At 39.0% G+C, this 13,172-nt stretch overlaps 1 protein-coding gene across 1 annotated transcript in view; it reads right to left on the minus strand.

Moving 5' to 3' along the window:
* Positions 1-1,991: 1,991 nt before the first annotated feature.
* The window catches only part of map2k5 (mitogen-activated protein kinase kinase 5), a 66,311-nt gene continuing 55,130 nt past the window's right edge, over positions 1,992-13,172 (minus strand). The window contains exon 22 of the mRNA XM_071520505.1: positions 1,992-5,557. Coding sequence (XP_071376606.1) covers positions 5,447-5,557 — 111 coding nt within the window. The 3' untranslated portion in view covers positions 1,992-5,446. The remainder of the gene's footprint in view (positions 5,558-13,172) is intronic.

The following is a 13,172-nucleotide window of genomic DNA, read 5'->3' on the forward strand; positions in this document are numbered from 1 at the left end:
GAACATATTCAATGATTTTGGCAAAAGTAGCACTGTTTGATGGTATTTCAGCATAAACACTACTATCTTGTATTGCTGTTATATTTTTGTTCTCTATTAACACAATTACTCCCAATGCTAAAATGTTTACCTGTTTAACTCCAATGTGCAACACAAACTTCCTAATATACAGAATAGTGAGATTCCTCAAGCTATAACTCTTTCATACTACTTCTATTTTTTAATGGAGAAACACCAAATCACTTTTACCTTACACTGAATTTACCTTACATAACATTTAAAGCTTTATGTAACTCTCCATATTGTAGGCTGAATTGATAGGTAATAAAATTAACAAGCTAATAACAAGCTAAAGACGTCTATCAAACTGTAAATTGCTACTGCTTGCAATCGTTTTGATGACACTGATGTGGTTTCACTGTCATTCCACCTACACATAATGAGCAAAGAGCCAAAACCGGGAGTCGCAGAAGTACAAAATCATCATTTTGTAAAGCGCATCAAAAGTCCCAGAATATAACTAGATCGAATTTGATTAACTCAAATGTGGTTTAGCTCATTATTCAACATGAACTAAAAACAGCAGACCTACACAGAAACACACAAATAACACTAATCAACAACAATAATGTTTTAAGATGTTTTTGATTGGGGGAAAAATCCGGTGTGGCCCATAAGCTTAAAGACAAGAAATCTAAATATGTAAATTTCACTGATAAAATACAGACATTGATAAACAAAGACTATAGGTTCCTACTTGAGAATCCACAATAGCACAAAGTATTCATTTTTTAGTTTTGAGTTTTTGCATAAATTTACTCCTTGTGTCATCCAGTCACATTAGGCTTCAAATTGTTCGATAAAAAGTAATTACTACAAAATCAGCATACACTGAGCTCTGAAAGTAGTTGAATGATGATTTTTTTTTTTCATATTTGGGCTCTGCGTTGTATTATGGCAGTTGTGAAATCACAGAGCGCTTTTTGTACATAGTCTTCCATTTCCAATTTAAGATTAGCCTACATTCAAGCAATTTTTTCCCAGAAATTGTTAACATTCAAAGCTTTTGATAAAGGCCTTAAACCTGGAAAAAGCCAGACTCATGAGATGAAGTGATAGGCAAGGAATAAAAAAACAAAATCTAATTTTACATCATTATAAGAACTAAATACAATGTCTTTGTATTACATTCAAACAATCCCTGGGGAATTAACAGTTGTCAGCAGAATTAGTTTGTGGGGTCTCGTCTTGCTGTGAAATCATTGTGGTAAAGGACGGATGGACGGCGTGTTTGGTTAGCTGACGGCAAGTCAAGTAAACAAGGGTTTAAGGCATCAATCCTGCTGCTGTGGAGCCTCACGATGAGCACTCATCACTTTGGTTCTTCTCTACTAACTCTTCTAATGAACTCTAATAGCCAATGACTGGTAAATGTATGCATTGTGTGCTTTTATGATAATGAACCTCAGCATCAGGAGCCGATGGTTTGTGTTCAACAAATGTATCAGAGTAATAAAAGCCGATTACACTTTACTTTGGTCTTACTTCAGTGTATTAACCTATGGAAAAGTGTTGTAAGTGTCCAATAACACTGTCACACCCTGATGGAAATCTCCCTCCTACACAACATGCTTACGGTGGTATAACAACACCATGTAAGCACAATATTCATCAAGTCTTAGCACAGTGATATGGTGCACCTGCAGCACTTTTATACAGGCTAATGCTGAAATGAATGCCCAGGAAAAGGGGCATTGTTAATTAAAGGATTAACTAAGATTACTTGGGAAATTCAAAGCAGTGTCAATACTGGCTTGGAACCAGACTTAAGATATCAAGGTGCTTCTGCTTGGGTTATGCCATGCAAAAAGACATCCAAATATCAACATATTAAAAAATGACCAGTATGCGTTTTAGCCACCTCAAGATTGTAAATGTGAACCACAAAGTCTCAAAACTTACTCTTAAGTAATTATAGTCAAATACCTTTAATTTTATTTGTGCATTATGGTTGTATGTGCCAACACAGATAACTATGGGAAAGGCAATTATCAGCCAAATGATATCAGAACACTGATATTTCTGCTGGATCCCATCACAGACTTCATTGTTCATGGTTTAGGCAAAAAACAGGCGATAATAGCAAAAATAACTGGGTGACAGTCACTTCCAAGAGTTGAGGCGATCTCTGTTGTAAGCAGGCTGAAAGTAAAAATAATAAATATTTCCACTGATATTACATATATCCATCTTTAAAATCACAGTCAAAGATGTCTGTCTGAAAAACTTTTGGAGTTCACAGTACATCTGTTCACAGAAATTTAGCAGTTGTGCAATAAATGTATCATTTTCCTTGTTGTTTCATTTGACTTACAGAAATACTTAAACATTTGCAAAGTGTTTATCAATAGCCATTGGGCATTATGGTACTCTCATGATTTTCCACTGTAATTTAATAGTTTTACCAAAGAGCAAAGTATTTACATAAGTAATTACATTTAAGGCCTAAACTTTATGTAAGATGGACAAAAGTCCCACAGTTGGAATTACAATATAGTAGAATTTCACGTATCCAAACTGACAATTAGCCAACTGAGCATAATGAACAAAATATGTGGCATAATGGAAAAAAAAAAAAAAAATTATATTCACCAAATTTGGAAGTTACATGTTGATGTATTTCAGTTATTGGAACATCTTATCAATCCAAACAACATCAATTTCTGAGTTGCGCTAATTATCAAAGTAATACCGAACTCATTTTCATGAAGGTTGGAAGCATCTTGTACACAAGTGCTTCCCAACATTAAGGTAACAGGATATATATATATATATATATACATATATAAAAATAAAAGTGAATAAGTTGTGCATCATTTACAGGTTTCAAAGAGAGACAATTCATGGCACCCACAGATTTGTTCATAAGGAGAGGGAAAGTGACAACTATAGCGCCCCTGCTGGTTGCGTTCATTCCTGAGAAAAATCCCAATTCGCTCAATGCCATTAACAAGCACAACAATTTACCATCAGTAATTAACTGCACCAACTTTACCATAACTGTTGTAACACACACAGAACAAAGTACATTGGGAAAAAATCCATGTAAAGTTCAATTTTGTGTTGTCTGTAATGAAATTATATATCAAATTCTCCTCGGAGGCTTCTCTCGCTGAGATCTGAGCACAACCAATAGAGGGCGCTGTGATGACTTTCCCTCTCGCATTGCAGCCTGGGATTTCCCACCCATATTTTCTCCATCGTCTGCCCAGCAGTAGGGTCAGTTACACCGGAAAGTAAATGTTACATAAATCTATTGAGCAAAAGATGCCAAATCAATATCCCACTCTGAAAACAAGACGCTGGGAAATGAAACAGATACATAAACACACAGACACTTTAGCCTCTCTCATGTAAAACTAGATCAAAGTAATTGGTACACAGTTCCCAAACCATAAAGATGGTAATGGTGCACAAGTTTGATTGTGCTACACACACCAAGTGTATTTTCAACTTTATGATTTAAAGCACAAGGCCAGTGACTGAAATTTTAGGAGCAGTTTTCCTCACCTAAAAAGGTGCATTAATCCTTTTGTATTGCACTGGTGCACCGTTATTACATTCTTTAAATTTCCCCCTGATCCTTGTACAGTTTGCACCAAGTAACTGCATTTAATTGCACTTGAGCCACTCATTCCATCAGCTGCCCATGATAACAAAAAGTCCAGGTTTTCCATTCAACTAAAGGCTATTTGAAGGAAATATCAAAGACCTTCAAAGCGACTAATTTATGTCCTTTTACTTTAGTCACTTAACCTTCTATCTTTGCCTTATCTTATGAAATCCATATCAATCACCATTTGGCTTGTCAAGGTTTGCTTTGGCGTTAAGTGCACTGCATTAATGAAATGCCCTCTACAGGAAACCTACTGATCTTCCAATAAAATTCTATTATTTCTACATCATCCATGACAGATCTTAGTAAAGTAAGGATTTATTGGCAACAATGTGGGCAAAACACAAAATTTGGAATGAAGAAAAGGTATTCAGTCATGTGTGAATGCATCCTCTCATCCTTCATGGTCTCAAAAAACAAACAAAAAAATGTGTTACTCAAACAAATAATAGCAGGTACTGAATGAAAGCTTCAGCAAAATTCCCTCTCCAACAGTTCATTCAATAGCATTCAACATCAGGAACGGCTGCACAAATGGAAACAAAAGATGTGCAATAGAGTAAAAAATGTTTTAAACTGAAAGAAAAGCCCAGCTCCTTGCGATGTGCTGTCTAAAGACAGTAACCTTGTCAATCTCAAGAGATGTTTGGCAGTATCTTATTCCACCTCAGTTCACTGTGTAACAGTTGTTATGACTGCAGTGACACAACGAACACTGGAGTGCTCCTTGTTGTTGTTTGTTTACGACTCTGCTGGGCGGCTGCAGGCAGAAACAGAAACACTCCTGGACATCAGTCTCCAAAGCTGATCAGACCCAGAGAGTTTTCTTCAGGCCTTTTATTCCAGCCTCCTAACGGACAGTATGTTGTGATAAACTCGCAAGACAGCCTGACTCACAAGGTTAGGGAATACCGGGAGACAAAAATTACAGTCTAAGTATTGAAAAAAATTGGTAAATTGCGGGAAAAATGTCAATCCCTTGCAATTACTGTGAAAACTTTTGTTTGATGAGGTAATAAACAGGCACACACATGGGCAGTTACACACAGGCAAAAACCTTAACATTCGCTAGAGAGCTGTCAACAGCAAAGCACAACGCTGTTGTTGTGTCAAAAACTCAAATTTTCACTTCAACTGAAGGATTTCATGATCCTCTAGGAGTTGAGAAAATTCTCCATCCTCTTTGTCTCATGAAACCCTTTCAAAGCCCAGAACACAAACTCAAAAATAAATGGTGGCCAAGCTAAAAACAAGGCTGTTTTTCTGAGTTCCTGAAAAGTTTACATTTTGGCGATACAAGGTTTTCACCTGAGGGTTATTTGAGAAACCATCTTGGAAATGGCACTACTTTTTCAGTGTAATGCAATTATATGTTTTGAAATTATTTATAACTGATCCTGTCAATCAGGACTGTCACCATGAATCAGAGCGGGATGCTCACTGCACACCTGTAGCACTCCTAAACAACGTGGGGGTAAATTTGGGGCTGGAGACGCACACTGGAAAGTATATGCACACGTCTGTTGGGGGCACAGGTGAACATTTCAACAAAAGGCCCAACAAACAACAGTTCAAAGGTTACAAGATCTCCACTGTGCTTAAGAGCGCTTGGAAGGGAAGAATTTCTCACAGGCCATTAACTATCTAAATTAATGTCTGGTGATGTTTGTCCATCCACATCAAGTCAATGGTACGGTGCGTATGGACATACTTAACCCCAAAGCCCTCGGAGAGTGTTCGAGGGTCGGGGTGAAAAGCTGAAACGGGGGGTCACATGCGTCCCTGGGCCTGCTGTGCTCTCCTCTCCTCCAGACAGCGACAAACCCACATTGACACCACCTCTGCATTGCCATCATTATACTGCATGATGAAGGAATGATCCTGAGGAAAGAAAGAGAGACATACAATATAATATAAGTGTTATGTCATTTGAATTGAGAAAACATGCGAAAGTTGAAGGTGAGTGCCATCTTGATATGAATCAATTCCTTTGGTTTTGTAGAAATATACATAGATATGAAAAGAGGTTAATTTGAAATGGGAAAATCAAGGTGAATTTTTCGTAATTCAGATTGAAGTTCCAGAGACACATCAGGATCAGAATAATCTTATTGGGGATCATTTTATTGGGGATCAGGTTACAAGGGACATTAATTCCCTGAGTTTTGACTGGAAGGCGGCCATCTCCTCCCAGCCTGCCAACAGTGGGTCTGCCCCACTCTATAAGGCCTGATCATAGACTGAGGAGAGGCACACTGCCACATGGATTGTGGCTGACAAAGTGAACAGTGGGGCGGGCTCACTGTTGGCAGCCTTTGAAAGTCTTTGAAAATGTGTTGTTTAATCCCACTTATTTAACTATTCTAGATCATGACAGTAATGAAATAATCATAAAACCATGAGGAACTCAGCTCAACCCACACCCTGGGTCAGTAGCATCTATGCTCTCAAATGTGAAAGCACCACAGATTTGTGTTCAAATGCAAGAAGTTTCTGTAACAGCTTGTCAAACCATTTCAAACAAATGTTTCATGACCTACATGGGTCATATATGAAGCTGTTACACTGAGTATAAGTGCCAATCTACTGAAACTAAACAGGAGGTAAAATAAGCTTTGCAACAAAAGGTACCAGCAATAATGATTGTTTGACACAAAATAACCTAGTTTACTAAACAATCTTTTTAATTAAATAATATAATTTTCTCCAAATTTTGAGCAAATAATACGGTCAATTCCTTGTGCTATTTATGTTGCAACATTTGACTGATTTTTATCAATGGTGCCAATAAATAAACTGTAGACAATACACAAAGACTTGTCTAGTCTGTGCTGATTGGAAGCTCATCAGGTTTACCAAATATTGGCAGTGCTCACTTGTTACAATTCCAGGCAGAGCAACACTAAGGCTGTGGATTGAAACAGAGATGTCACATGTGATATCTCAATGACAAGAGCCTCATCTGGGGGACCAGATTCTAGACTTGAGCCAGGTCCCAGAGGTCAGAGATCAGAGTGGAAGAGGTTGTAAATGAGACACGTCAACTGAGGCTGACCCATGAATTCCATTTGTCGTGTCTAGAGGTACAATTAGATAAACAACGCTGTGGCTAGCCTGTGTAAATGGACTTGTCAGCACTGATTTCGATGATATCTGTTCTTCACAAAGAGAAACTACCACAGTAGCACATTGTTAATGGGAGTCCTAACTAAGAAGTTGACTCACAAAAGAAGACGTTGTGGACAAAGACTTTTGCTCTATTAGTAATTTGCTAATACATTATACAGTTCAAGACTGGAACAAAGGCTTACAGGTAAGTGCAAGCAGGTAGGTGTCTAGGTGCATCGATAGATCAGCACATCATTTTGCAACACATGCTCACAACACCACAGAGAACCATTTTGCTGTATACTATTACAATTCCCAAACACATTTTCCAACTATGGCTTGGCAGCCCTACAAATTATTTGCTTACAAATAAGCCCATGTTGTCAATATCTAAAACTTCAAGAGGGACAAAGTCCATCTATGAAGGTGGCATTATTAGTTCGACTCCTTAAGATCTGACGCAGAAAGTGACAAAGCAGAACGTGACAAATCCCTTGGCAATGCCCAAACTGGTACAGACAATGTACTGTAAGATGAGTAACAAACTAGGACAGACTGGCAGTTAATGTCCACTTTTTCCTCCTTGGGTTCTCCTTGTCTGTTTGTAGCTAGACAGGCAAATATGTTAAAGTGAAGGCTGTGTATAACTTACACTGCAATGCAGCAGGTAGGGGAGACACAAAATCACACAAAAGGTGTACATAGTGTTACTGTAGCACTGTGATTCTCACTTAAGATCACCAAAATCAGAGTGTTTGAATGCTGCCTAACTTCTATCCTTCCTTTGCCCTTCGGGGTCAACCATCCATCCACACCTCGAATGTGGCAAGGTATTACTCTTAACTGTGAGCATTCAAGCACTGCATGATTAGCCCGGTGTAGTTTATATTGCAAAAGAAAATGGTAATACATTTCAGTGTGCTCTAATCCTGCCCAGACTGTAGAGATTGTGAAGGACTGGGGGGAGCCCCATCAATCCTGTTGTCCTTCTAATGGGCAGCTGGGGTTAACACAGTCTGAGGTTAATTACTCTCATATCAGTGTACGTCTGTGTCAGTATGAGAGGGGTGGAGTGGACGCTCCTGGGTGCCCCTATGCGCTGAATACCCATCTCATCAATCATTCCCCCTTGCCTCAGTACAGAGGGAGCGAGGGAGGGAGAGACACAAATAAAGAGGGAAGTCCAGAGTGATGTCTTTAATATCCAGCTCTCCACCTCTGCTCCAGAAACTAACCCTGACACACCAGCCATGTCTGATGGAATTTGACCCGGATGAGGGTGCATGGCTTTGGCTTGTCATACTACACACACACACACACACACACACACACACGCCAAGACACTGTAGAAACACAAGATTAACATATGGACATAGTTATCTGCAGACTCCCCGTTGATCATAGACACAAGCTGCCTCAAGTGTTGTTCTGGTTCAGATACACAAACAGGCACACACACACAACCTGACATTGAGTACAATACCAATATATATATCTCTCTCTCTCTGACACACACTCACACACACACACATAAACACACACACCATGAACAACATAATCCTCAAATAATTAAATTACCTGCAACCTAAATTAAGCATGAAAAGTGTAAGGAAAGAGTTACACTGAATAAATACTCCTTAGTTAGGTCATTAAAGGTGTTCTGGCTTACTGCTGTAGCAGTGCGTGGATAGAGGTGAGATGGGGGAGGGACTCATTTAAAAGTATGGCTACATTAATCACCGTCTGGCCACATCAAAACGGGATAATCACCTGAATGCTCTGCTCAAATAGAAATGGCCTAAACCCAGGGGAAATTCTACCTAACTCTTTAATTGTTTGGAGCCTTTGATGGGTCTTTTTAATCGAAGATTAATTTATGCGATTTTAAATAACTCTATGTATGATTAATAAGCTCAGAAGAAATTAAAAGGAGTTGGAGGCAATTATAACAAGAGACTGGTCATCACCTCATTAGAATAGTGTTGGAAGGAACATGATGTGTGTGTCAGTGTGTGTGAGAGAGAGAACGAGAGAGAGAGTGAGAGAATGAGAGAGAGAGAGAGAGAGAGAGAGAGAGAGAGAGAGAGAGAGAGAGAGAGAGAGAGAGAGAGAGAGAGAGAGGGGTGAAGAGGTAGGTAGAATAACTAGGTCTTTACAGATTTGCATGCTAATCACTAGCTCCCTCTGGAAACTGGCTGGCATTGGTTGGTGTGTGTATGCATATACTGTATGTGTGTGTGTACGTCTGCACTTTGGCCAATCTTAGTGCGTAGGGAATGGGGGAAATCTCCACTTATGAATGTTACAATCTTGTTTCCCCTCTAAACTTGCTGATCCAAGCATACTTTCGAAACTGTTTGCCACAGAAAGACATAGGCTCTTTCTCAATGTGAGTTCTTGTGTCCTCCATGATGTATTTTACACAATATATAACCGCCGAAACCACCATTCCAAAGCAAAAGAACGCAGGGATGGGGGATAAAAATCCCGGAAGTTTACTTGCCAGCCAAGGATGCATTAATGGTGACTTAACCGCCAAGAACAAATGGGAAACTCCAAGATTCACTGCATGAACGACGCATCACATCTGAGCAGCGCTATAGTCTTTAGTACAGAGCCATTCTAAACAGATGGGAAAATGAACAGCTGTGTGTCTTAATTGATTGTGCGAGCGACATCAAGCACACAGCCCATCTCACACTGTTCGGAAGCGTCTCTGTGCTCACTTTCATGAGAAGATCGTTCTCTCCAAGATGACTTGGGGAGAACATTCTCCACAAGGTCACAAGTAGCGACTTCGTATTCTTGGATTTGATAATCACCCGTAGTGAGGCAGGGCTTCCTCCAGATATCCCACCAATCAAAGAGCACAGAACACTAAATGTTAGCCACCAAAATGGAAAAGTTTAAAAAAATAAATAAATTAAAAAAAAGGCATGCAAGAGCACCATCAAGGCCTAATGGCTCTATCAGGTATACAAAAGTGCAACAGATGTCTTGAGATTTTTTATGGAACAAAGGAGACAGTGGTAGTGCAGGATGAACTGAAATTCAAGTCACTTTTGAATTTTCTTAGTGTGATAGCGAGTGAGTCCTTGATAACATGTGTCACTTGACACAGCAGTGGACAACAAACTTCTCACAATGAGCAGAACACACATGCATGATTTGGCACCAAATTAAGTCAGTGAAGAAGAGAACAGAAGATAGCTCTTGTATTTCTACATCCGTTTTAGGTCTGATTGCTGCCTAACCATTTCTGACAGTTGCCAGCAAATTTCTTCTTATACCATAACACTGAGGAAATCGTATTTTTGCACCGGTCCAATCTGAAGACATTTTTAACAATAATACAACACTTTCAATGCTTAAGAAATGGTACATGGTCTAACACTAAAAAACACTTTTGATTTTTTTGTAATTTGGACTCCAGCTATCATTTACAAATGACAAATACATGTAAAAGTTCTGCCACAGTAACAGAGAAGACTGCATGTTTGAAAGGGCTTCATGTCAACAAAGACCCAGGGGTGAAAAGTGAAAAAAAAACACAAAAAAAAAACAAAAAAACAAAAAAAATTCAAAGTGAAGGTGCTGACAGAAAAAGTTTGGGGAGGAGGAGACAGAGAAGATGTGAGGAAAGTCAGAAGAGAGCCAAGAAAGAGGTGCAATGATAAATAAGCATGCATCTGAGAATCCTTTTTGCACAAGTAGCAATATAAATAGAAAGGTAGCTCTTCACTATCCTCAGAGAGTAAAATACTTTCTACAGCCTGACATGCATAACAAATAAAAATCGTATAAGACATCACCCACACAAGGCATCACACAATAAACAAAAACCCATATAACTAAGCTGGAAAAATCTCACATCGTGTATATATGTTTCTGGAAAACTATGATGGTGATGGTGAGTGGGATAAAGCTTTTACCCAAGTGTACTGTTAAGCACAATACTGTCTTATCGCAAGTGAATGGAATTAGTACATTAAAGTATTAAATTAAGGAACAGTGTAGCTGGTGAGGGTCATGGGTTATTATGTTGGCTTGGATTGTAACAGATGTACTATAAATCAGTTAGGACTTTTCTACTAGTCAGAATGTTGAGATTGTACATGGACCAATAGAGTGTGATTATTTGGTTGATGCTGCTGAACTGTACAGGAGGAGGTGTTCGGCTGATAGTGTTGACTGGCTTGTTGATATCTAAGATCCTCTGTTGACAGCGGTTATGGATAGGTGGTGTGTGTGGTTGGAATGTACAACACTGCCCTGTGTTATCCAGTTTCCATCTGTGCATTGTGTGTGAGTGTGTGTGAGTGTGTGTGTGTGTGTGTGTGTTTGTGCATGTGTGTAGGTCGCAGCTAGATTTGGGGACAGTCAGAGACAGGAGCGGCTCCTTTGTGAGAGACTGAGGGGCTCATCTGGTGCCTCTGGGGTTGGAAAGGGGCTAGGGAGCGCATGTGTGTGTATGTGTGCATATGAATAGAAAGGCAGAAGGGGGGCCTGCATTAACAAAGGTGCTAAAAGGCTGTGTGAAGGCCGTTGGATAGGGAATAGGGGACGAAGAGGGGAGGGGGGAGGGGAGGTTGAAATGTCCATCAAATCACAATCAAAGAATGGAAGGGTGTGGGATCATCACTCCCTCTCTTCCTCTCTCTCCCATACACCCACATACACCCACAAAAGTGCACGTGCATGCACACACATACCAAATAATGGTATACCAATGGTATTTGATCCTACATATCAACTAAAATTAGGCATGGTGCAACGGGCCACAAAGGCAATATTTTCTCTCTTTATTGCCCTAAAGCCTTTGGAATAAACTGATGTGTGCAGACAATTAATTGCAGACAGACCTGGCCTTGTTGTCAAGGAGAAGGAGAAGGAAAACAACAGCCTATATCGAATCAAAAGCAAGAAACCTCAGACAGGATAGGTCATCACCAAATACCTGCAGCTAACGTCCTGGGAACGGGCCAATGGAAAGTCTCCTGAACTGACCAACGTCATTAGCTTATGATGACAGGATAGGGTGTCCACAATAAAAGATGCATTAGTAGTACGGGGAGAGAAAAACACACTGTCACTTTCCTATGTGATGGATCATCATGTCATTCTTTACAAAGGGAGTGGGGACTTGTAGGAATGGGAAGCGAAGAGGAAAGATGTATTATTGATGTATGTGAAATGTACAGTGTAGAGCTCAGATCTTTGTTCTTATTGATTAGTGGACAACAAAGTGATTGACAGATATGAGTCATAGTGTAAACCATCTGGGCTCAGATCAACTGAATGTTTCCATGGGCGTTAAGGGTTTTTGGGAAGGTATCAATTTACACGCCACTAATTTACCGTCATTACGGCTCATTAACCTGAAATTTATCACTAACCTCACAATACGGGCACAGTAATATGCAATAAATAAAGGTAAGGAAACAGATATTATAGTAAATAACTTTAGTTTACTAGGAATTACTGTTTTGTTTACATGTAAAAAAACTTAATTGAGACAATAAGGAGTGGATGTGTTCATCATTCAGCATCAGAGGGCAGTTATAATAATCAATTACTCAATAATCTAAGTCCTTATTGATTTGTTATTCTGAAACTGTAAGGAGACATAAAGGATCTATTAGTTGGTGTCAAAAATATAGTAGATTATTCAGATATTTACAGGTAAGTAGGCCTATTTCACATTTAGTAATTTTATTCCATTCTGTGTTGAGGAGCGAGTCCAACAGTCAAACTGATGTATTTGATGTTCAGGACTGACTGCAGGCTATATCTGAGGATTCAGTGCTTATGAGGACCGAATGAGCAGCTGTGACAAGAAACAACATGACGGATTCCCAAAGTTATACATCAAATTTTATATAATGATATAATTAAGTTTTTACATGAGTACGATGAAGTTTCTGTATGATTATGCCCCCCAGCTATGACGATCAGCCAGTGTGTCTGGTCTGTGGCTTTTTCAGGAATGAACTTCCGAAGAGTTGACAGGAATGCTTTCAGGTTTATCAAAAGTAGGCCCAGCAGTCATATAAATTGACTTTAATAAACAGCTAATTTCACTATAAATATACCATAACTTCACTATCATAAATTGTTTCCTTATAGACAAATATACCAATACTGACTGGTAATATATATGAATAACCTTCAATATTATGACACTAAATCAATTCTTTATGTCTCCATACAGCATGGTTTCAGAATAACAAACCAGTAAGCACTTCGAAATGATTGAATTATTGAACTGCCTTCTGACGCAAACTATCCACTCTCATTTAAGTTTCTTTACAAGTAAACGTCAGCAACTCCTAATAAATAAAGTTACTAAAATATCCTAATATCCTAGTTTCCTTAGCTTTATTTACTG

The sequence above is a fragment of the Centroberyx affinis genome, unplaced genomic scaffold (genome assembly GCF_046629955.1).
Source record: "Centroberyx affinis isolate AG114_WGS23_722 - 3 ecotype Tasmania unplaced genomic scaffold, CSIRO-AGI_Caff_v1 ptg000805l_1, whole genome shotgun sequence".
NCBI classification, from domain to species: domain Eukaryota; kingdom Metazoa; phylum Chordata; class Actinopteri; order Beryciformes; family Berycidae; genus Centroberyx; species Centroberyx affinis.